At 41.9% G+C, this 25,994-nt stretch overlaps 1 protein-coding gene across 2 annotated transcripts in view; it reads right to left on the bottom strand.

Annotated features, from left to right (window-relative positions):
- Positions 1-25,994, bottom strand: part of zfhx3b (zinc finger homeobox 3b) — a 235,508-nt gene that overhangs the window by 6,463 nt on the left and 203,051 nt on the right. For both annotated transcript variants that reach the window (XM_085453684.1, XM_085453692.1), the window contains 5 exons: positions 19,945-20,052; positions 10,053-10,189; positions 9,278-9,478; positions 6,007-6,130; positions 70-5,586 (listed from right to left, as the gene is read on the bottom strand). In XM_085453684.1, coding sequence (XP_085309810.1) covers positions 70-5,586; positions 6,007-6,130; positions 9,278-9,478; positions 10,053-10,189; positions 19,945-20,052 — 6,087 coding nt within the window. The remainder of the gene's footprint in view (positions 1-69; positions 5,587-6,006; positions 6,131-9,277; positions 9,479-10,052; positions 10,190-19,944; positions 20,053-25,994) is intronic.

Raw genomic sequence — 25,994 nt, 5'->3', positions numbered from 1 at the left:
TTGAGAAAACCCATCTGCAACTCTAAACCTGAAATGTTAGTAGTGAAAAAATGCCAAATAGTGACGTACCTGAATTAGATGAGTTAAAGCTGGGAAGAGAGGGGCTGCCAACCCCTGGTAAAAGGACAGGTGGGATACCTTGCAGGTTTGGATAGGCCGACTGGAGATTTAAAGCCTGCATTGCAGGGTTATCAAACATCCCCTGCTGCTGCATGGCCTGTTGCTGCGCCAATCCTAAAACTTCATTGGCCTTCTTAATGCGGTCCATTTCTTGCTGGGCCATAAGTTGGCGGACAGTAGCTGGGTCAAAGTACTCTTTCTCTTTATCGATCTGGCTGCCAATAGTATCCTTCACCTTAGAGATGTGTTGCTGGGAGAAAATGTGATCGCGAACAGAGAGGCGAGCGCTATATTTAACACCACACAAAGTGCACTCAGTCTTCGGCCCCTCGTAAGACGTCTGATTTATTCCGAAGTGCTTGGCCATATTGAGCTTTGCCTTTTTCTCCTTCGCGCGAGCATTTTGAAACCACACCTGAACCACTCTCTTTGGAAGTCCAATATCATTGCCAAGTACCTCGCATTCCAGCATGGTAGGTGTCCTGTAGTCGTTAAAACAGGATTTTAACACTTTCAGCTGGAGGTTAGTCATCTGGGTTCGGAAGCGCTTTTGGCCAGGTCTATCTCCACCTTCAAGGCTCCTGCTACCAGAGGCTCCAGGACTTGGTGAGCAGGGGTCAGCCAGACTGGACGTCTCACTGTGGTCAATCATATGTTCATTTTCATAGTCCTTAGCATAATAGCTTGTTGCAGGGCTCACTAGTCCCGAGGACATCTGGTCATCATTTTCAAGGATGGGAGCTGTGCCCCCAGACTTAGACAGGTAATCGCCACTATTTTGGCTGTGCTTTGCATCAGCACTGTCATTATCAGCATTAGCCTCATCACCTGTGGTTGTGTCTGTAATGGCTGTATTCACAGAAGAGCAGTCATCATTATCGAGTTTGCTCTGATCAAAGTTCAGGTTCATAGAGGACATTGTGGCACTCTCAAAGTCTTCCATTCCTTCAACTTTGATGGACGAAGGGCTCAGTAGACCCCTTGGAGACAAGTCCAAGCCTTTGTTCATGGGTGACATGGAGGAGCTTTGTCCATCACTGTTTGTAGTAGGGGGTAGCTGGGAGTAACCTGATGTATCAAGAACATCCATTTTTATTTGCATGTTCTCCTGCTCAGGTAACATACCGCTGAGAGTTAAATTATATCCAGCACGTTTGGCTTCATGCCAGTGACGAGAGCGAATGTGTGCTTCAAGGGCAGTCTTTGCTTTAAAAAGAGCTCGACAAAAAGGACACCTACGATGAGCTTGGGCTGGCCCAACAGCTCTAAACTGGCCTTTTCTCTCTCTGGCTCTGGTATTCTGGAACCACACTTGCACAACTCTCTTTTTCAAACCCACCTCAACAGCAATGTGGTCAAGCATTTTACGCGTAGGATTAGAATCTAATAAATACTTCTGATATAAGATCTCTAGCTGTTCAGGTGTGATGGTGGTTCTAAGCCTCTTGTCTCGCTGTGGCTCTTCTCCACTATTTGTGCTATCGTTTTCTCCTGGACTAGTGCTAGCTTTCTCCTCTAACTTCCTTTTCAGGGAGTTCATAGTGGAGGTTGGGGTGGACGGAGAGGTGGCAGAGCTGCTTGGAATTTGTGGCATCCCAGAGATTAGCTGGGTTGCCAGGAGAGGATTGCTAGGATCAAAAAGCATGAAAGACATGTCAATTGGACGGTCGAGGAACTGCGGGTGGATGAATTGATTTTGCACAGAAAGGAAGTGTAATTGCTGGTGTTCCTGCCAGTGCTCAAAGGAGGGGAAGCCAATTTTGCACTGCTCACACTGGTATGGGATCATCTGCTGTGCCAGTTGTTGTGTGGCAGAGGTCAAGTGTGGATTGAGGCCCATGTGAGAGCTTTGTGATGAAGGCTGGCTTGTCTGTGAGGCTGACAGACCGCTCTGCTGTTGTTGCTGAGAAAAGGAAGGAGTTGAATGCTTGGAGGGCTTAGAAACATTTTGGATCTTCTCTTCTCTCTGTGGTCTCTGGTGTTGTACCTCAGATTGAGGTTGGTGCACAATTTCCTGCTTAATGGAGGTTTGGTTTTCTCGCGGATCAGCGGTTATTTCTGGTAACTGCTTGGGCTTCTCATCATAGAGGTTTGAGGTGGTTGCTGGTGATGCCTCCTCTTTCTCGGTGGAAGGGAGGTGTGAGAATGCTGAAGTCGTGGGTGGAAGTGGGCAGAGACTCGAAGAGGAGGGCATTGGGGTGTGACAGGAAGACCCAGAGGGAGTGTAACATTCATGGGAAAAATCCATTGAATCCTCATTTTGGCTGTCATACTGTCCATCCTCATCTTCATCTTTGTAACACAGCTTCTTTTGGTGTTTTATTAGATCAAATATACGCTGGAAAACGAGACTACATTTCTTGCACTGGTAGTTCAGGTTAGATGTGCGAATGTATCGGTCGTTTGACAGTTCTCTTCTTTCACCATCTTTCCCTCCATCACCTTGATTTTCATAATTCTTCCTTGCTTTCTGACGCGCATTTTGGAACCACACAACAATAACACGGGTGGGGAGGCTCAAAAGGTTTGAGAGCTGTTCAAATTCATCATCTTTAGGATAAGCATTGGCATCAAAGAAATCTTGCAGAACTCTTAGCTGGTAGTCAGTAAACCTAGTCCTGGATGATCTCTTGCTTCCATAGTATTCGTGTTTCTGAGGTTCAGGAGAAGGAGGTTTGGAATCAATTTTAGTGTCTTCCAGAGTTGTTGTTGGTGGATTGTTGAAATTGTAAGGCGAGTCTTTATTGCGCTGCCTTTCTTTGAAAAGGGTGTTTCTGAACCAGTGCTTTATCACTTTTTGTGGAAGCCCTGACTTGTCTGCCATCTCTTTGATCTGGTCCTCATTTGGTGAATTGTTGATATCAAAGTACTGTCGTAGGACCCTAAGCTGGTCGTCGGTGATGCGTGTCCGTGGTCTCTTGTTCTGCTGCAGCATGGCTGGTGTCAGTTGCTGTTGGTAGAGTTGGGCCAGGTCTGAGGCCAGGCTTGGCTCAACAGACGGCAACTGGGGAGGCAACTGAGTAGGCAGGGACTGAAGAGACATGGGCTGCATCATAAGTGGGGAGAAGAGCGGCAAATCCATTGGCATGGGTATTTGTGTCATTGGAACTGGTGCCTGTGGAGGTGGCACGGTTGGAGGTGTGAGTGAGGCATTAGACACAGGTATATTTGGGGTGGGAGCTCTTTGGGGTGGAGGAGGAGGTGGGGGTGGAGGAGGGGGAGGTGGTGGAGCTGGAGCAGCCTCTGGTGTAGGCGGTCTCAGTGGGTAGAGCTTATCATAATGTTCTCTGTATTCCTTGGCAAACCTCTCAAGGGATCGGAATGGAAAGAAAGCCTGGTGGATATGCTCCTGGTGACTCTTCAGAATCAGTATGTTTGAAAACAGCTTGCCACAGGCTTCACATTCCAGCTTCTCCAATCCCCCAATGGGATCTATGACTCTTGTTATTCCACCTGGACCACTTGATCCAGTAGGTCCAGCTGTCTTTTTCTGAGCTTTCTGTTTATTTTCATTGTACTGAATTACTAACTCAAACCCAAAATTTTCCAGCAGGGCTTTAGTTGCATTTCCTCGAGCATCTGAAGCAATCCTTGGTGGAGGCAAGCCAGTATCATGGTTTATGTTTATTGAAATATGCTGACTCTCCCTTTCTTTTGGCCTGCTGTCTGCAGAATCCTTATTTACATAGTCCCCATTTTTTTCGCTTGCATGCCTCTCCCTTTGTATTTCTCTGTCCTTGTCATTCTGAGAGGAGGGAGGTTTCTGCTTTAATTCAGCTTGTTGGAGGAGTGATGCACTCTGTTGCAGCAACGCCATTTGGCTCTGAACCTGCAAGTGTGATTGTTGTTGCTGCTGCTGCTGTTGTTGCTGTTGTTGCTGCTGCTGTTGCTGCTGAAGGTGGTGGTGCATCAATTGCTGCTGCAAGCAACTCTGTTGGGCTGAGTTTTTAAGATCTTCAAGCAAAGAGCTGGGGGATCCAGTTAAGCCAAGTGCTGAGCTGCTGATGCTGATCTCAGGATTTAGCTGAAATTCTGCTCCAGGGATGTAGAAAGGAAACAGCAACTGCTGCTGCTGCAGAGGCAGAAGTGCATCAGTTGTCATTGGGAAGTGCTGCAGAAGTGCTGGGTTGAATAGCTGCGACTGTAGAAGAGCAGCTTGCTGCTGGAGCTCTTGTTGAAGCTGTGCTTGAGCTTGGGCTTGAGCCTGAGCCAATTGCTGTTGCTGCTGAAGCTGTTGCTGTTGCTGTTGCCCCCTTGCAGAGAGAATGTCTGAAAATTTGGACTTTTTCACTTCGTGGTTCTCAGATGGTGAGGAGTGGCAGCTCACCGAGGAATTCCCCTGGTTTTCAGTGTTGTGAGTCTGGCTTGTGTGGTTTCCTCCTAGAATATTCTGGGCTGCCTGACTCCCAGAAGAGCTGTGGTTGGTGGAGCTAGTGTTTGAGTTGCTGGCTGGGCTTGGACTTGATGTTGATGTGCTCATGCCGGATCCTCCACTGCTTAAACCAGTTGCGCTTGCAGAGCTAGTGATCCCCCCTGCTGCCTCAAGTTTGGCTGCCCTAGCTTTGGTCTGGTGTAGAACAGAGCGCATGTGGATTTCCAAAGTTGAACTCTGGCTATATGCCACATTACAAGTGCTGCACTTGAATGGCTTGTTGTCAGGGCTGCTGGTAGGCTCAGGTTGACCAGTAGTAGACTCCTGAAGAGCCCTCTTCACCTTGTGTAGGTGGGAGACAGAGTTGTAATGAACCAGAAGGATGTTCTTCTGTGTAAAAGACTCTTTGCATACAGTGCATTTAAAAGGACGAGATGGATCCAGGAATTTCTCCATCGTAAAGTTTGGGCCCTTTCTGAATGGCAATGCACGTTTAGGTTCAGATCCAGAATCTTCCTGCAGTGAGCCAGAGTCACTGCCTGTCGGGCTTTGTTTTTCCTCTGGATCACTTTCATCTCCATCTTTGTCATCCTCTCCCAGACTTCCATGTTCTTCACCAAGGCTTGGATCACCCATTGCCATAATGTCACCATTCATCAATAATCCCCCATACAGCTGCTGGATGTCAGCTTCACTCAGTTCCAGGTGGCTGGTTTCTAAATGCTTCTTCAGCGCCTGTAGTGTTCTGAAGCTTCGCTGGCAAAGACAGCACATGGTGGCTGCCCTGATCACATGATATTGTGAATGGAGTTGTAATTTCTCCACAGTCTTGAAGGCCAGACTACACTGGTTGCAGCGGTACTTGTAGACATGCCGATCTGAAACAGGCAACTGGTGCCTTTTGTTGTGAACCTCATTGAAGTGCATTTGTAGGGAGTTAGAGGTCTTGAACAATTGATTACAGCCTTTCTTCCAGCACAGGAATCCTGTGGCATCCTCCCGTTCTGATTGTTGATCTTCCAGAGGTGACTTGCGAGCTTCAGCTATTTCAGTAGGGAGTGACACCCCTTTTTCTGGATCAGCATCTGATGCATCTGTGAATAAATAAGTCAAGAGAAGATAGCCATTCATCAGATTCTACATTTGCTGAGTGGAATTTTTCCAGTAATATCAATAAAGGACATTCAGTGTGTTAGTGGCATGGAAAGGTGCCAAAAAAACAAACAAGCCAAGCACTGACTAATTACAAAATCTGCAAACACCAACAATCTTTCATAATGTGTTGGTGTGAATGCAGGCCAAAATTGTGAAATGCTTCAGTAATAACAATTTTTTCCAGCCTATACAATAAATACTGACTTTTCCAAAGTGTAAATACACAACAACAACAACAACAATCTTTATTTATTACACAGGTATAAGGTTGTAGAATGTAGCTGAATCTCATTAATATACACCAAGTGCATTAACATGCTCACTACAGAACACATAGCTTTTAACAAACAGATACTAACCAGCTTGCTTCTTTGTATCTTCAGCGTTAGAGTTGGATGTAGCATGAGGGGTGCTCTGTGGCTCTCTGTCTGGACTCGGCACAGGTATGAACATGCTTGCTGGTAGTGCTTCAGTTGTCGTCACCTGGAAAAGCAATTGTAAAGGAATGAGCAAACAGGTGAGGTAATGTCATCTCTTAGTTTAAACGACTACATGAAAGAATACTGACACAAACAAGAGGATACACAAAGACGTTACTTAGCTACTTACATACATACATATTCACATATACATTCTCCAGTCCCCCACATATATCCATGACAGAAGAAAGGCTACTTTTGTGTCATCCCTCAAGAAATGAGATAGATTTCTTGAGTACTAGTGTTTTTGTTTGCTAATTACTTAACAAAACACAGTACGTACTAATAAAGTAGAAAGATGAACCTAGCTTCCCCCTGGTCTCAGAGGGTTATGGTCAATCGTGAGTAACTGATTGCACAACATCTGTTTATTCTTGCTGCTCTCCCCTAACTTAGCTCATATTTCGCCCTCTGATTGCCCCTCTTCACCCCCAAACCTGACACTTCATTAAACATTCTCATTAAACAGGTCACCAGTGAGCAATATTCCATAGAGTTTAATTTAGTAATAAGACTCTACCTTTGTTAGCCTTTTTTCAATTAACTTTACAAGCAGAGCAATAATCTTCAGTCTACGAGTTGCATTTCAGTTTACATCACCTCTCCCATTTTTCCTTCTGCGTTGCCTCTATATTAAGACTTTTGATTGGTAGTTCTTTCAAGTAATACCAATTAAAGGTGCCTTGCATAAGGGACACGAAAGAGGAAAGGGATCTTGCATATTGCTGGGCCCCAAGTATAAATGTTGGTCTATACACAGAACATATTCTGTATGCTTTCTAATTACTCCTCTAATAACAGTGAGAACACAACCGAAAGTACCATAGCATGTCATATAACCTCTGGGTGAGATCGAAATAGAGCAGAATCTGCCCTGAAGCAACAGGATTTTTGAGGTCTGGTGTAATCCTTTATATCCCAAAGTCAAACACTATATGACAACTGTGGTCACACATTTACCAGAAGACATCCACACATTCCCGTCTTTGTTTGTGTTACCTCTTTATTTCTTAAAAATGAAACATAGAAAATTAGTGCAACCAGCATAGAAACGCTTAAAAAAATTTACATTACAAATTTGACTGTTTCTAGACAACTGCTTCATTAGGCGATTAGAGGCAGGAGCAGAGTATCCCAAGGTCACTTTTAATTTGGACAGCCTAATTGCCAAACATAGTTCAAAATGGCTATCATCCAGTCAGACTCCAAATTAATGAAGCACAATTATTTTCATTACCCCTATCTTCCACAGACAGAAAATGAGACATAAAATCAGAGAGGGAGGATTGGAGGAGTATGTATATATTATACATATAGTTTTCTATCTATCATCTCTTTACATCTATCCATCCATCCATTCATCCATCCATCCATCCACTGAATGTCAGGGAAAAGCATTACAGATGTGCAAAAGAAAGAAAATTAACTGAAAGGAAAGGAAAGACGATAAGTGGACGAATGGATGAAGGTTGTTAGAGTGAATGCATCATTATGCATGCTTGGCAAAAAATAAAAGTCACCTATTTCAAAATTAATCAGGCTCCTCTCAGTAGACATGTGAAAAAGATAAAGTACCTTTCTATCTGCATTCACTAGTTATAAAAAGGTGCTGGCTTTAATGTGTGTTATATTACCTCTGTTCTATCTCTTCTTGTAGTGGTTCAGTACATTACTACCTCTATAAAAGAAATAAATACTGCCGTCTACCATACTAATGTGCTTGCCATTTACTTTCTGGATGGGAGATGAAGATGGTTAGGCAGCAGACAGAGCAATGTTTTATTCGCTGATTGTCCAGCAAGCTATTTAGCTTCACAAGATAGAAGAGAAAAAAGGTTTGCTCAGTGATTTACATAAAAACGGGGATAATAAAATTTTATTTCTCCTTGATGAGCATTAAAAGATGCGAGGACATTTTTTTGCATAGGTACAAAAGTAAGTACCAGTGCACTGCGGCAGGTAAAGATTTCAGGGCTCGTGGTACAAACCAGCCAAATCTTTCCCTGATAATACTGAGAGTGCACACTTGCATTTAAAAAAACAAAACAAAACAAAAACAACAATAAAAAAGAACTCCATAAGCTGTAATTTAGTCAGATTAGTGGTGAATAACAACATTTCAGTTGGTTTTATTAAAATTTCATGAAGTGGTTTGACTGTTCATTATATTTTGATTAAGCAGTGTCACATTTGTTTCACCACAAATTGTAAAAGGCCTTGTTTTGACTGGCATGCAGGTGATCATAGACATGGCAATAATGTCAGTGAACTAATAAATGAACTGGGAGCTAAGAGACCCGCTCATCTTGAAATGATTAAAAAACACAAAAACCGATTACAAGCTCCCCTCCCCAGATGATTGATTAGAAGAGAGCTGGAAAAGCCTTTCTGATTATGGGTACATTAAGACAATGAAGAAGAAAAGAAAAGAAAAAAACAGAAGAAAAGTATGCATCTTAAAAGGTTTGATGATTTGCAGCAAGCCAATGGGATTGCCTGTAGCCATTACACAATTAACAGCATTCTTTGTGTTGACTGAGTGCTCGCAATTTAGAGCAGTGAGGGCAAGAATGACACAGATACAGAGGCATTTCAGTGGAAGGGGATTCATTAGCAGTGAGTTGCTATTCTTTTCGACAATAATGAATCCTTACCACAGTCCTTCACCTGACACACTGCTTGTCCCCTGACTGGCCATAATATAAGTACGTAGCAATACTCTCGACCTAGAGCTTTGATTAGCGGTTGCTTTCTTGCCTTCACCACTAAGTATAAAAGAATTTGGAGATAATAACACTCCGAGAGATTGGTCTGTGTGGATAGAAAACTGGAATAAAACTAGGTGCTATACATGCAATAAAGCTTGTGAAAGTTGGAAGGACATTTTTTTTCATCCACTTATTTTTCTCAGCTGCTGTAGTAAATTTGTATGCTAATGCTATGGCAGAGCTCAATGCTAAATGACCAGAGTAATAAAAATACTCCTACAGTCAAGCTAATGAATGCCACCCTAACAAAAGAGAAGCCAATTTCAATATACCTGGAAAAATAAAGATTAAAGAAATAATAAAAATAAAGAAATAAGGAGAGACATGGTAATAAACCCTGCTGTGTCCAACCACATGCAAAATACACCGAATACAGAACTCACTGTGGAAATGAGCTTATCAACGCAATCGGGTGCCACGCTGTGGAGATGTGTGAGGTGAAACTGCAGGTGGATCTTGTTGTTGAGCATGTCCTGGCACAACGGGCAACGTAACATGGGCTGGACAGAGTGCTGTGTCATCACGTGCATTCTGAGGCGATTCAGATCCGTGTTGGTAAACTTGCAGTACGGGCACTGGTACATCTGGGTGAAAGTAAAGACAGAACAGAGGAAGAGAGACGGGGAGGCGAGAGGAGAGGAAACACAGATCCACAAAGAGTTAATGGGGTGAAATGGGTGCACTGATCATGGTGGGCCTGCTTGAAGAGAAGCGGTGGATCAGGGATAGAGTGGGGGCCTCTTCCCTGAAGCAGGCAGATCCCTCTGATCACAGACAAGTGTGTAATACCAAGCACCGCTGAGTCCTGGCACCCACTTCAAAGTGCTCTCATCTGTCAAATACTATATTGATTTTCCACCTTATACACAATTAGCAGCGCAACTGCAGCAGGAAGCCTAATATAATTTTGAGTATATTTGAAAAGAAGATTTCTGCATAATATAAAAAAAGTCGGTGAGATAACCAACTGAAAATTATTAGTATATTTTTGTACTTTTTTTTAAAATGATGTGCAAGTTTTAGACTTTTAATGAGGGCTTGGTAATTAAGGATGATATAACCTTTAGCAAGAAACCTCTAATTCAAAGTCTGGAAAATAGTTTTATGAACATCTGAGGGCATCAATATTCACAAAATACTGTGGTGTGGAACTCTCACCTGCTCCGCAGCACCCTTCTCAGCTGTCCTGGGTCGTTTCGAGGAGAGTGGGCTTTCTGAGGCCTCTGACCGTGAAGAGGGCCTTTTGGAAGGAATTGGGGAACCTGACTGGTGCCGTTCCAAGTGGCCGGACAAAGCTGAAGAGAGACACATTCACAAAGACACACGCAAACAAGGAGGAGAGTTTTTAATTATAATATAAGTGCATTTAATGGTAAATGAGCAGAGGGGTTGTTGTTACAACAAAAATTATTCACATTTTGTCTTCCAAATCTGCTGCTGCTGCTGCTGCTGCTGCTGCTGAGTGATAAATGTCTGCTTCACTGTTGGCTTGTAAGAATATTATACAACACTGGAAAGTGCTAATAAAAATATTAGCTTTCTGCAGGTTGCAGATTTAGGTTTCATACCCCCACAATTTCAGTCCATATGAGGTTCAAAACCTGAGACAAGACATACAAAGTCTTTCTTCCACAGAGAGAAGGCTGATGATCCAAACCAGTATTAAACTACTCTAAACATTGACTCTTTCCGTGATTACCCTTCAGTCCATGAGAACTCATGTGCAACATACATGCGACTGTCAAATTTGACGCAATGCAAAATATATATTACAGTATGATTTTTGTTATATGGCATTATTATTGCAATATTTGGATGGTGAAAAAACAAGTGCAACAAGAAAATAACATATCTTTTTTGGCTTAAACCAAACTTTTTGTTTAAACTGCATAGAGAGAGCTGAGGGGGGAGTTTTAATTCAGGTACCTATCCATTAAGTCACAGTTTTGCCTCAAAAGAAAATGTATTTAAGGAGTGATCACACCGTTTTATGGAAGATTTCAATCAAGCAAAGCTGGGAAATCTTATCAGCTGTTTTGTTCCAATAAGATTTTTTGTATTTCTGCTACCAAATGTCTTCAGCGCATTGTAGGTTGCACGATTAGTCTGTGACAAAGAGGAAAATGGAGCAGCAACATGGGAAAACCTTTTCTTAAAGCATTGACAAAATCCTGACACTACGCCCAAAGTTCGGATGCACAAGATAACAAGCTCTCATTTAACAAAAAAGCTTTCAAAGATAAAAAAAACAAACAAAGAAAAAACCCGCCGCTAGATACAATGACGGCATGAGACTGATGATTAGTTATACCTAAGTATGTTTACAAGATTAAACTACACTTTGGTGCTCACAAAATGTGCTACAGCCATTCTGAATTGGTTGGCAATTCTTCTTACTGCATTCTTTGGATTTACTTTGAATGTTGGTTCAAAGTTGGCTTGTTGGTTGTTTTGGAAATGCCTCCGAGCCAAACACAAAGACAGTAACAACAGACAGTAAATTGTTGCGAACTGCATTACCAAGTCTACAATGCATTTATCGGGACCGTGTTAGGAGCAAAGCAAACACTACTGCGAGTGGCGACAGGCATCCGCTTTCCTCCTCTTTTAAAGTGCTGCCATCTCCATGGTGCTATTGCCCTTTTTTCCCCTCAACAAAAATAGGTCTAAACAGTCTGGCCAAAACATCCCTAAGGCGCAATGAAAATGTCTGTTTGTATTGTATGTTTTTATGTATTGTATGTTTTTGGATTGTTACGTGTTGGTGTATGGAAATGTCATGTGATTTCCACTGCAATCCTATCTATCCATATATAAACTTTGAATGCAAACAACGCTAATATCACCAAAATACAATTTCTGTACAGCAAGGCCTCACACAACATCGCCTGCAAACCACTTTAGACTACTCCACTTCATGAAGGAAAGGAGAAACTGGTGGTGCACAGAGAGTCACGACTGTAGTTGAGCAGTTTAGCGTGGGCTCAGAGAGGAGCTAAATCCACATAGAGCCTGTATAGGGGGAGCTGCAGTGGCACCCCACTTTGTCACCAGTGGAAAGAATTCATGGTGAAAGTATTGGAGTTGTCTCGCTGAACCCCTAACAAGCCCATAAAGAGTTAAATTTGCCCTGATTTGTACAGTCCTGGAAGGGCAAATTGAGAACAGAGGGCATTGGTAGGGGAGGGTTGGTTTGGCAGGGGGTCAGGTTAAGCAGGGCTGACCACGCTCCTGCTCCAGACATTAAAATGTCAGCTCCAATCAGGATGAGGGCAGTTGAGCTGATTACCCAGTGGGGGACCTGGTTTTGGCCAGAGCAGGCTGCAAGATCTCCCAGAGTCACCGGGATCAGCAAAGGATACCCTATTAGGGTCCAGTCACAGTCAATCCTATTAAACACATCCGCCAATAAACAAAGGGAATGTTAAACAAAAGGAACCTCCCATTCCCTGACATTAACCTCTCAGTCATGGCACTGTCCTCACCAATTCATCCTCAACTCCACTTCAGTCCACTCCTACTTCCCCTGAACTCATCTCTCGAGGAGAAAAAATCTCCGGTCACCTTCACATTTCAATTGTCTATATCTTTGGCAAACCCACTGGCATTAAATTTTAAATAAGCATATAAATATTTTTTTTTTAAAAACTGTCTTTTGTACTATTTTCAATTAAAATAAACATTTTTACACAGCACCCCAACATTTTAGGAAATGGCTTCATAATTTTATTTAACAGTAATACTTTTTCCTTAAGGACACACAGCTATCTATATTTCCTACAGCACTGCATGTCATATTTTATAAACACCATTTCTGCACCAATAGGTAGCTCCTTGGCATTCCACCATAATTTTCATACGTCAAGATAACTTTTCTCAAGGACAGATAATGAAACATATCAAAACAACTCTTACAATTTAGATAATAATGTAATTGAAATTCCCAGATAATTACCCAACTTCTTTAACTGAGGGAGAGTTATAAAGTGTGAAAAAAAAACCCTCACGCAAACATTAAGAACAGTTAACTTAGCAGCAAAGCACATACATACAGTACAGCAAGTAAGCAGGGACAAAGTATCACGCATCCACCCCCCTCTTATCATTAAGAGGACAAACATAACTAAGTCAATTCCACTTTCACATTGCTTTCATTAATTTCTCAATTAGCACCGGAGAGGTGAAACAAGTGGCAGTTTGTGTTGAAAGCACAGCCGCTTTCTAGTTCAGGTGCTTTATGTTCATGAGTGTGTAAAAGTGAGAGCAGGACAGATGGAGGGCAGGGGAGGCTTACTGTGATGCAGTCTCTCGTCACGGCCAGTTAGGACTCCATAAATCAATAGCATTCTCCTAAGACTAGTACACCCCAACACCTTCACCGGCACCGTGAGTAACATCCAACTACTGTATCAGATTTTTTTTCTCTTCAAGGGTGATGAAAAAAAATGACCGAAACATTGACAAACTAGTATGAAATAGAGATAAAACTTTTTGTTTTTGGTCATGTACAGTCTGACATGTTAGATTGGACACTGTTGTCCGAAGCTCACACATGTGACACACATATCTGCAGTGTGAACAGGTGATCCGAACTAATGACCGAAACATTGCCTCCCGATGGAGCATTTACAGTCCATGGTGAGATTTGTTACTGATGTCAGAAGGAGCTGGCAGTTGAAGGTAAAGTCTAGTGTTACTTTGTGGTATTAAAATAGAAGGTGTAAGAGCACAGAAAAAAAAACCCAACTAAATTGCCATCTAGGATAATACTGCAGTCATTAGAAAAAGTCAGTCGTGGAGTTACATCTTCATTACTGGGCCCTTTATGTCTTGTGGTGGAACTTCTAAAAGCTTTAAAAAGCTTTAAAAGCTCCTAAAACTACAGCGTGTTTATGCAACCTCAGCGTTCGTTCAGATCATCAGTGTCCATCCTGTTCACACAGAGAAAACTGGAGTGTCCACGTCTGCCAGTGACCCTTTAACTGCCCAGAGTCTGCCTGCCAACCTGACCTCTTCTGCCCAGTCTCTAGACACAGTGCCCCCATCCGCAGCAAACGTCTTCTGACAGATACATAGAGTGGGCTTTTGTCTGAAAGCACAAAAGCCAGAGCAAGAGTGGAGAAAAAAACTAAGAGTCAATTAGGTGATTATTAATTCATGCCCCTTTTCCGTAAACCAGAGGCTTTTGTGCTGTCGAGTCCCGTAAGTGAATTGGACTTTGGCACCTTGTCTTTCCCCCATAGCTGGACTGTATTATTCAAGCAGCAAAGGGGATGTCAGCACACTACACCAGTCTCAGGAGCAATCACAGCCTTGTTGTGCTTTCAAGGGGGGAAAAAAAAAAAGATGGCTGCCGGACAGAGTGACTGACACAGCACAGACTAAATTAACCACAACAGGTCATCTGCCATTGAATTCTTGCAGGAGTGCAATCACAGCTGCCATTAATCTTTGTCCTTGTGAAAGGTTATCCATATTCTAAAATGTGAGTTACAGTAAACGGTATGTAAGGATGTTGGAGACAGGAAAAATGTTTCTTGTGTTTAGGAGAGGAACTCTCCTCCTACAGAATGAGACGAGCTCCTCATCGTGTCCAGAGCCTCTCTCATTACCATAGCTTCTCTCTCACCATCAGTTTTAGGCAGCAGTTATAAAAAACATAGCCTATTATCCATTCTGCCCATGCCAACAAGGTCATATAACTTTACTGTCACTTTGCCCGGAACAGCCAGAGTCTGCCAATCATTTTAAACTTAAGCTCAGTCGACAATTTCCTCACTATAGTGAAACTCAATGATTCTTGCCGAACACCGTTTCTTCTGATCCCCAGCACCCAGAAACCTTTCACCTTCACAGTGCCGGGACCTTCATGCACCCGCAGCTCTCTGCTTCTTGCACCGCAGAAAATCCTCACCTCTATTCCCTCAGCAAGTTGGCCATTAATATGGAGATGATTCAACTCCCCATGCTACAAGTCATTTTCTTTCACCGCTATGCAAACAATACCTGAATATTGTCTTTTCTCTTTCCCCATTTCTATCCTGGTTTTTTTAATCTACGGCCCCTGTCAGAGCACAGAGCAATAAAGGGCAGTGTTCCATCTCACCTCATATTTCCAAGATAATTATTCTGCATTAATAATAAAAAAAAAAGAGAGGGAGAGAGAGAGAGAGAGAGACAGGGACCTTCGACAAAAAACCTGACATTGGGGCTACACCTGGATTTATATATAAAACCATTCTTCATTTACAAAACAAAACAAAGTCCCTCTTATAACAAACTGTATAAGAAGGAGTGAGAATAGCATGCGTTGTGCAGTATAAATTGAGATGCTAATTAGCGGCGGCTCTTTTCATCTATAGACCACTGCACAACTGGATGACGAGTTGTTCACCTTTAAATGACACAGTACTGCTTGGCTATTAGACAGCCTGTGGTAAAACTCATAAACACTGAGCTTTCAGGGAGGTGGCTCACAAACAAGGACAATTTATGGCCTATTATCTTCAAAGACAAAAGGAATTATAATTTCAGGGATGACAAACACTGAAAGGATGTGCTATGAATATGTAAACATTTCCGCTGCTCTGTCTCCTGATTTCTCATGCTACTCAAGGTTTAAAAGCAATAACAAATCACCACCGCACTGAACGTCTCACAGTTTGGAGTAACAATAACATAAACGTGAGTAATTTGATTGCAACTAACCATAAGGCTGCAATTTTAACTTTCAACCGCAGCCAGCATTAAGTCTATGTGTTTCCAGTGTTATTTGGGAAACAATTCATAACGTTTAGCATGTCTGTTTGTGAGGCAGCAACAGCACAAGACTAACAGTATTATATGGAGCTCAATAAAAAGAACAGAAGAAGAAAAAAAAAGGAGCAGACTGCAATGCCACAGTGCCGCGTCTAGGGGATGCTAATCATCTAGTTCATTATACAGATCAAATGCAGCAGCCTCGGTGCAGAACACAACATCTGCTTCCCTTACGCACAGCAGAGCTGAGTGCACACACACATGCTGCACATTTAAAAACAGGTGGATGCGGAGCCCAAAACGCACACAGATTCACTCACTTACAAATGCATATTACAGGAGACTCTAGCGGCTTAGTCTTTGTTTTGACAGATTTCACAGGTTTAATGTCAATGTTTAACTGAGAATGCTTGAGCAATTTTTTTTAACACATATGTGAGAAAACTGGCTGGAGAAGCATTAAGGATCAAGAAAAACTGACACAGGATTGGCACATGCTACAGAGAAAGCCACAAACTAATGTCTGAGTTGCTTTCTAGTCGAGTAAATAGGTCTTGGGGCATCATGAAGTGATAAAAATACCGTGACTATTTGTACAAATGTAGTGTAAAAACAGTTTGTGAAAGTTCAAATCGGTAAGAACCTGTATGTAACCTTTAATTAATGCTCCAATAAACTGTGTCAAAATCACTCTCTGGGCTCTTTGTTAAGAGAAATAAAGAATTTAGAAGAATGTCTGCAAATACTTACAGATTCAAGATTTCATTCATCACTTGTTTGTGTATATATATATATATATATATATATATATATATATATATATATATATATATATGTAGCTGAAATAAATAGTTTTTTTACCCCTTGCCTTCACCACCTTGCTCCGGCTCCTATAAACTTTTTTAAGTGCAGATATAAAGAATAAAATATTATCAAGCAGATTTTTTTTTCAAAGACTGTCCCAGAATTGACAGAATTATATATTTTTCTACCCCTCTCACCTTCCCTCAAACACACACACACACACACACATACTTTGACACAGCCCTTCCCATACATTTATGTTAAATTTGTCAAACCACATTGTGCCCAAGTCTGCCGGTGTATTAACACAACCCAATCCCCACCCTGCACCCACCTTCATGCTCTCTTCATCTTTCTGTCTCCCCTATACTTGCCACCCTCCCGCCCTGCTGCATTCCTATACATTCAGCTGCTGCATAAATACACCACCTGCTTTAATGAAGGTAAGGATTCCATTCCTATGCAGAAACTCTTTCCTTTAGCTTGTGCTGTCTCAGCTAGGTGAAGAAAGTGTGGAGAGACAGAGAGGAAAGAGGCTCATGGCTATCCATTTATACATATTTCATACCTGGCATTAAAAATGACCCTCTGAATTACTAATCATGCCAGATGATTCAGTTGCAGCTGGCACCAATGTGAACATCATGTTGAAATATATATATACATATTTCTGTTTAATGTATTCATTGGATTTACTTGTAAATGTGCATTATTTCTGTGCACGATCAACAGTCAGCTGTTTAATCATTAAAAGTTGCCCCATGTATGCAGAGTTTGCGAGCATATGGCATTTAAATATGTCTGAGTGCCTTCACGTGCACATATGTGAATTATCTCTGCAATAAATAATTAAATAAAACACCAGAATAATGAAGGCATCTTTCAAGAGATGACATGCTGAATACATATGCATTTTACAAAGGCTTCTGATGTACCTCTAAATGATTTTAATGAATACTGAGGAGCTGTGGAACAAGAAAGAAAAAATAAGATTGACAGAGGCTTTAAAAAGGAGGAAGCCTTTTTTCTGTGCTCGCTAATGCCGTCTGTCTGACAGTGACTGTCATTTGTAAGGGAACAATGTTGTGCTCTGTTCCAACAGCTACATGACAACGATGAGAAGAAATACTTCAGTAGTTCTAATGATGGACTTTAGAAACAGCTCAGCTTCAGAGAGTGGGAGACTGAGCACCTTTCATATAAATAACAGGTTGGCCAAGATGCTCATACGCCATATTTTAACATATACACCCCTTGCGTACGCGCTGCACAACATTTTCAGGCAATCACCAGCCCAAACAAGAGCTCCCGTGTTTACCAAATGGATTCTGAGGTCTTCCTCACGCCCCCTCCGCCCCACAACAACAAGATAGGTTTGCACACGTTTTGAATGGGCATTGTATTCATCAATCACAAAAAGTTTGAAGCACAAAAAGAGACCCTTCCATTAAACTACAGCTGTCTACCTTTTGCTGACAACACAGCCTTGAACCCAGCATCCCAATCTACCCACCCACCTTTTCACTGACATCAAACAGAACCTCAGACCTGGTTCCCTAATGCAATGCTATTTTTAACTAAGCGTTTCTAATAAGCTGCTGGGAAGCTGTAAATTTTTCATATGCAAGCACATATTTCCTTTGTGAAAACACAGAAACACACTTATTTGGTGATTAGCGACTGACAGAGGGGAGGAAAGGAACTGAATATGCTTGTATCAAATTGCATGCCTTTCAAAAAGGAGGAATCCTAATGCGAGGAGTCGTCTTCCTGTGCACCACAGGTATGAGTGAATTATTAATCGGCCAGCTCATTTTAATGCTTTTTAAAGTGCTTTATTTTGATGTGCTAAAACATACTTTTAGCCATATTCAGTCAGGCATGCATATCATTATTTCTTCCATCAAAGAAGAGTGTCGCCCTTTCAAAGAGCACAAACAACTCAGCCTCATTTAAAATAGAAGTTCGAATATCAAAGACATTTTACAAAGCCTGGGCTTCAAACACTGTGATGAGTTTTTTTTTCTTTTTTTCTTTTTTTTTTTGCTGCACCTTATAAAAACTTAGGTATGCAAAAGGTCTGAATTGTTTTCCAGCTTTTAACCTGACTAGTGTAAATCAAAACATCCTGCAGTAACACAAGAAGTTAGACAAGTGAGAAGCATCTATCCAAGCCCGTTACTGCTCAGTGTCACGATTATGAGAAATCTCTCTACTCAATAGGAAATGTCTTGACTGCCAGCCTTGTTTTCCGAACACAGACAAGTGAAATAAACTGGGCATAAAAAAGAAAACTCGGGCCATTTTTTTTCCTTCTCAGAAACCAGAGCAGAATCAGTAAACAGAGCTTTTCATATATAATTAGATCCAGTGATGCACATACAGAACGCGCTGTGGGGGGGTGTAGTTTTACATTAAGCTTGTTCGTCATTAAACTTGTGCTTGAGACAGTTTTTCGTTCATTTTCTTATTTCAACCAATCTAATTCCACACACGCTCCAAGTGTCATTAATTCAGCACCTATAGCAGTGCATTCAGTACAACTACAGTAACTTTCAGCAGTAAACTATTTCTTCCAGTTGCAGTGTAAAAAAAAAAAAAAAAAAAATCACAACCGCTACAAGAACATAAACTTCTTCTGTTATGAGTGCTATCATCTGTTATGGTCAATAATCTGTCAAAATAATATAGTGCTTCCCAGAAATCCCTCCAACTATCCCACAAGTTCTACATGATGGAAAGTTTAGGGTTCAATGCTGTTTTCACTATACGGCATGATCACTGGTGGTCCAACTAAATAAATTAGGTAAGTAAATAAAAGCACATGCATTATCGTGAACTGTATTTACATTAATAATGCCCTCTGATGTGAAAACATTTGTTATAGTAGAACATCCAATGCATCTTGAAAAGTTTACAGCAGATAAATGCAACCTGCCCTGATCAGAGAGTGCTGAGGCCCAAAGCTCCTCCCCTCACACTAAACCCAACCCCCTGCTTAGGAGCCAGCACCTATCAATAAAGAGGACCAGAGATAAAACCATCCTGATCTGATAAGGGAAAACACAGGTAAGTGGTGTCAATGTTCTTCTGTGTGTACAGCAAATTTGAGAAGGGGGCAGTGCTATTCAAGTGTATGTGTGTGGCACACTGGGAGTTACACATGCAGGCCCTGCTCTTCACATCACCCACTGATCAAAGACAAAACATGGGTCACATGTTACCTGAACTTATTACTTAAATTGACAGCTTATTCTAACTGTAGCTGATGAGATGCCTGGGAACATGCAGCATGAAAGAGCAGCCTTTGAAAACTAGATTAGGGAGTTTTGAGAGTATTTTCAATGCTTAGAAAGGCTTTGAAACCTTTGTTAAAATATGTTTAATTTAATTTGGCAAAAGGCATGTTGCTTAGCAATGTTCAGCTGCATGGCCACGTGAATCATGTGAGTAGTAGTCCCTAAATGTGTGTAAATATGAGCCTTACCTGTCCCTTTGGTGAGCTCCTTCTCCCCCCCACTTTCTCTGTCTTTGGTTTGGTCCTCCTGGTCTGTGGTGGTCTCACTAGCAGCCTCCACATCCTCGCTCAGCTCTCCTGAAGGGGGAGGGAGAACGGGATATGTAAATCACCACGCCATCAGAATTGGTGGAAGCACTTAAAGGGGCGGTAGCGTTTTTTTTCTATAGGAGCTTGCAACAATTACATTTGCTGACACACAGTTGCAAGGCTAGCAGACAAAGAGGGCAGAATCTGCTTTCTGTCCTGTGCTGTCTGATTATCTCTGTTAAAAAATAATTCCAACTTGAATAAAAAAAAATCTGAGCTGAATTATAAGGGGGGAGGAAAGTCGAATATCCACTCTTTCTTTTTATTGCTATTGTTTTGTGTATGTATTCAAAACAAAAGACACAAGGACAATTCTCTGTGTTTAATGTGTAGATAAAACTAAAAGCAAGCACATGGGTGCAAATGGCCAGATGGAAAAATAATTGAGCAGTACAGTTCAAGAAAAAGACCCCCATTTGCTTCCTCTCATAACGCACACACACGCACGCGCACACAAACACGCGCGCGCTGCAATCTGTTAGGTTACTTACCAATACAAACCTCATTTCACTTCTGCTATCCCACTATAGCAAATAAAATAAATCATAAATATTTAAAACTTTCAGAGCCACAATTCATTTTATTTTTAAGCCAAGTCAAAGGCAGAAATCCCCTGTAACCACCTTAAAAGCCTCAGCTCGATATATCAGGCCATTTAGAGCATCGAAGTCCAAACAATGGATATCCAATAACGCCATTTGTAAGTAACACACAGAGGAAAAGATAGCAAAAACAGATAATAAAAAGGGCATCAATCTTGTTTATTTCCCTCCAGTGCCCCCTGAACATCCCCTTTGCCTGTTAAGTTTGTTTAAAAGTAGTGTGACTTGCATGGAATAGCATTGATTTGACAACAGTAAACTAGGCCGCAGTCAATCAGTTATTATACAAGTCAGCTAATTCTCAGCAAATGTACTTAAATGCTCTTTTGAAAATGCTTTCATGCATAGGTCTCTACTCTATGAGCTATTGATATATTGACAAAGCTACAACAGCTACTGAAATATCCTGTTCAAGTATTCAGCCCTGCAGTCATCACACATCTAATCTAAGCTCACCACATGAGTACCCACAGCCAAAACCATTTTTATGACAGTACATTTTCCCCAACACTCACTGTTTAGCCTGTTAGTTATGAAACAGAGCCTATGTTGTATATACAACAGGTACGTTTCTCAAACTCAAACTATGTATCATTATTACAGACACACTTAATAACCATACATCTCTAAACCATGTGGCTGTTCCTTTACTGATGACAATGACACATAAATAAAATAGATCTTAATTTATTCTGCTGAATGGGTTTTAAAATTCCTTATGCAAATCAGTCCTATTTATAACTGGAAAATACATTAGAAAAAAATTATCGTTTTGTTATATGACTTTTTTTAGATAGTTGCTTAAGGAGCTTTTTCCACTTTTCTTCATCGCGTATTTATATTTATCGCCTTTTTTTTTTTACGGTTCTCTTAAGTATACACTATAGCTACAAAACCATAAGGGGGTGCTTATATCAACTGTGATATTTTATTATTCTAAGCACAAATGCACAGTTAAGAATAAGCTTTTATTTAATCATAATCAGCTGCAAAAAACCCCTCAAAACAACAACAAAAAAGTTGCATTACTGTGTTTCTTTTATGTTTCCAAGGGACTCTATGAATTCTTTCCGGTACTGGTGAGCTGGATCTTAAACATTCCCAAAAAACCCAGAGATCTGCTGCAGAGTCCCAAAATCCTATAACTCCTACCTGCATAAATCTCTACAACAGTCTGAGAATTAGGATACTGTACAGCTGCATAGGTGCTCAGATTACAAAATAATCCCCAGGTAAATTTTTTTCACCTTTAAAAACGGGGCAAGGTGTCATTTCTTAGCTATGTGACACTTGTAGTGAGACTAATTCCCCACCTACACATTAATACACACTTTGTGCTTAAACATTTCTCTGATAGGCAGCCAGCATTCTAATGCTAAGCTTCTCTGTAACCGCCCCACCTACTCCCAACTTCCTGCACACATGCTATACATGAGCACGCTGGTACTGATTTTTTTCCTTTTCCCCACTCATGTTTTTCACACTTTCTTTTTAGATGTTTAATGATCATGTCACTTTTGGCACACAGAACACATTTATAATTTATGCAGAAATGCAGACATTTCATTCCAGAAGTACCGTTACATCTTTAAGTGGCAAATGGCTTTGCCCATTTCTCATCTCATCTACAACTAGTATTACAGAATGATTAAAGCTGGGGCCAGCTATAATTAATGAAAGGTCACGAGTGGCCTAAGAGTAGGATGCAAATGGTAGAGACACTAAAACTGTAGCCATAGATTAGCTCAGAAAATAGATTAGGAGAAACACTCAAAGCTATGGCAGCAGGCCATTTCTAACCCAAATCTGAGAGATGTAAAGGACAATAGCCTGAAGGTTGTCTTCTAATTAATTGTCTTCATTAACCATCCTAATACAATGATATGAAACAGTTCCATTAATCTAATCATGCAAGCTGAAAAAACCCATTGCCGACACAGAGATTACACTCATCTGTTCTGAGCATGAAAAATATCAGCTTTGCTCTCCCAGTCACTCAGTGGGGACAATTCATGGGCTCCCTCACAGACAGACAGACGCACGCACACACTCCTACATTGTGTAGGTGCTTAGCGGTCTTCCTCTCTTGTGTTTTGCCAGTGAGTGCAGAGGCTTAATCAGACCCATAGGTGTCACTCTATACAAGCTGGGCGAGAGCAACTTGCTCACACACACATTAATGAGGTGAGGGGAGGGTGGTGGTGGTGGGGGGATAGGGGCCGAGCAGCAACAGACAGAAACACATGGGGAAGGGGAAAGGGAAGAAATATGTGGAGATGACAAAAGCAGATGCTATGCAAAAGCTGTCTGGTGACGATGAGACACTGAAAATGGCAAGATTACCTTCAGATGAGAGAGAGCAGCCTTCCTTTTCCCCTGAAGAGCAGTGATTACACTAATGCTAATCAGACTGACAAGCACAAACGGCCTAATAAATAATTGATGGTAACCACTGCACTTTCCAGTATTTCTTCCCAGACTGTGGAGAAGAGCAGCAGCAAGTAATAATAGTCACTCTAGATATCTTTCACTAGGTCAGGCTCCTCCTCCATCCTCGGCCTCAGCAGAATATAATGCTGTGATGATAACTGCCTTTCTTAAAGTACAGAATTCCAGTCCTACCTGAGAACGGCTCCAGTGTTCCTCAAACAGCAGTGACAGTCTGCTCATTTTTAGTTGCATATATAGCATCTCAGTCACTCCACTGTCTTATTTATCTCGCTTGGGTTTCGTAAGTCATGGAGCACCAGCGCGGGGGCAGAGCTCAGCTTCTCCCTCTCCCCGGCTCTCGAGTACTGGGAGCGAGGGTTGAGCTGCGCTTCTCTCTGGGCTCTTGTGTGGAGCCGTGCGTCTAAGCTCTCATTACTCTCATTATGATTATTGAGGCTGTTGTTATCATTTTAACCAGGTGTCACAGGACTGCACTGTAAATCAGAGAGGTGTGCTTCCCCCGCTTTATCCAGAGCCGGACAGCTTCCTTTTCTTTAGCGCTGCACTGTCGGATAAAAAGCAATCTTATTTCACACTTCAGAGACTCTATCTTTCTCCCCTTCTCCTTCTTTTAAAAATCCCCCTCATGCTCCCCAGCATCCCTTGCACCCCTTCCTCATATCAAAGTTAGCCTGACTCTGGACTAGAGGGCGCAAAATGAAAGTGACAGGAGGGTACCATGGGACAATGAGACACAGGACTCATGCTGAGGGCTTTCATGCATTGTCCGCTCCTCATATCAGCACCTCTGTGCCCCATACGCAAGACACCACCCCCCAAAAAAAGCACAACACACAGGAAAACACTCCCACCCCTCGTAACTCCCCTCTCAACACATACTCACAGAAGCTCTGAAGCTACACCTCATAAAACCACAACTGAGCAAAACATGCCCACAACACTGTCAGACACAAGCGGGGCTTTTGCTCATGAACGACCAATAAACCACAACACGGTACTATCAGTAACCATAATGGCCTCTGCACTACAATACATAGGGCTTAATTAAAATGTGGACACATGCAATACTGGAAAAAAACAACTGCTTTTTAAGTGAGTTGCAAGATATTCTTACTGATTTCTGTGTAGTATTTCAGTTGTAATGAGTCATATAGACCTCAGTTATGAAATGCATTTAAAATTTAGCCATGCATTCAAAAAATAGATCAGTGTACCAAAATATACATTAATCCACGAAAGAATCAATGTAGTAAAATCCAGAAACTACACCAAGCACTGCGCACAAAATGAAAGCTCATCTGTCCCTGTACTCTTCTCACTCATGCTCTTACTCCCCCTCTCCCACACACTTTCCTTTTCACATGGAAGCAAGAGTAAGCTAGCTCAGCGCTGCTGGTCAGAGTTACATGTTAGATTCCTGACCTGTCTATGGGGGGGGGGGGCGACTCACTGGCCTCTCTCCCTGCTGGCCCTGCTGTGACCTCGGGATCTAAATGTGAATGAATACTTTGTGTCTCCAAAGGGCTGAGGGCAGGAAGAAGAAGGGCTGTGGTGGGGGGTAGCAGAAAGGAGGAGCGATGGAGGAGGGGTACATCGGTAGCTAACAACTAAAGAAACTTTAAACAGCAAGTTAATCACAAACAGGAGTGACAGTTCATACTGCCTTCCGGCTATATCACAGCAACCCCTCCTACATCCTTTCAGAACTTCCCTGGTACATGCTCATCAAAACAGCCCATAGGTCCTCCACGGAGCATTTTATCTGACCCACCCCAAACCCCTGTGTTTCAAATTCCTGGGCCATTTTCAGGTAATCAGGTCGTGGTTTTTCGAAAGTGTTTTCTAACAGAAAAAAAAGAACAGAATAATGCACAAAAAGGCTCAAAATTTGCTTTTTGTGCTTTCAGTATGAAAGTAAATTAGGAAATGTTATTGAGACCACGTAATGTATTAAATATTTTCCCTAAAGTGTTATCTCATGGGAAATCATACTAATTAGAAGTTCTTCTCATGATAATGGCATGTTTAGATACATTACAAATAAAGTGGATGAAGTGAGTGCTGCTCTACTTCTTTTCTCTTTGTGTTTTTCTTGAGTGATGAAGGAGAATAGGATCTGGGTTAATGTGGGTACACAGGGACTGAGCATTCAGGGACTGCTCACTCTTCTGCCCCATCTGACACATACACCCACACACACCACTGGGTTCCTTGAATGCCCAAAATGATGGTTCCTAACCAACACATATTATGTCCACAATGGAAGATGCAGGCTGTACTTTTCCCTGCTAGGACAGAGGGCTAAAAGCCTGGATAGGGGGCAAAAGCATCACTGGGCTGTGCTCTTCCATCTACTCTGCCTCAGGGACAATGTCCTGCACAAAGAGTTACTCTGCCTAGCTGCGACTGCCACCCCCCACCATGCATTTATGCTTATCGTCTTCCACCGCTGCCTCCTCTTAAATCAGCCTCCTTTTTATTAATGCATCTTTTTTTTCTTTTTCCTCCAGCTCACACCACAATGCCTTCACCTATTTGCAGCTATTCAAAAGGACCAAACAGAACCGGGATGGGTTGATGCGGAGTGTGGGGGTGGCTGAAGGGTTGCCTTAAATAAAGAAAGGGGGGAGCGGGAGCATCACCGCTGTCATGAAGGGCAATCACATCAACTCTGAAATATTCACCAGTGGCTTGGAAAATGCGATGGTACAGTTATGACAGGCGAACAGGCGACTCCCCCACTCAAGCCCGCAGTCCCCCGCCCCTTTCTCCATCAGGGCGGAAGCATGGTGGACACTCTGAATATGTATAACCCGGAAAATGTATTGATTTTTCATTTGGCAAAAAGGGACACAAAAATCACATAACCTGAAACTG

Source organism: Copadichromis virginalis, linkage group LG1 (assembly GCF_057382275.1).
Source record: "Copadichromis virginalis isolate Kocher_CV1m ecotype Utaka linkage group LG1, C_Virginalis_male_GT1.1, whole genome shotgun sequence".
In the NCBI taxonomy this organism is placed as follows: Eukaryota; Metazoa; Chordata; class Actinopteri; order Cichliformes; family Cichlidae; genus Copadichromis; species Copadichromis virginalis.
The sequence above is the reverse complement of the archived record's forward strand: the minus strand, read 5'-3'. Positions and strand labels throughout refer to the sequence as shown.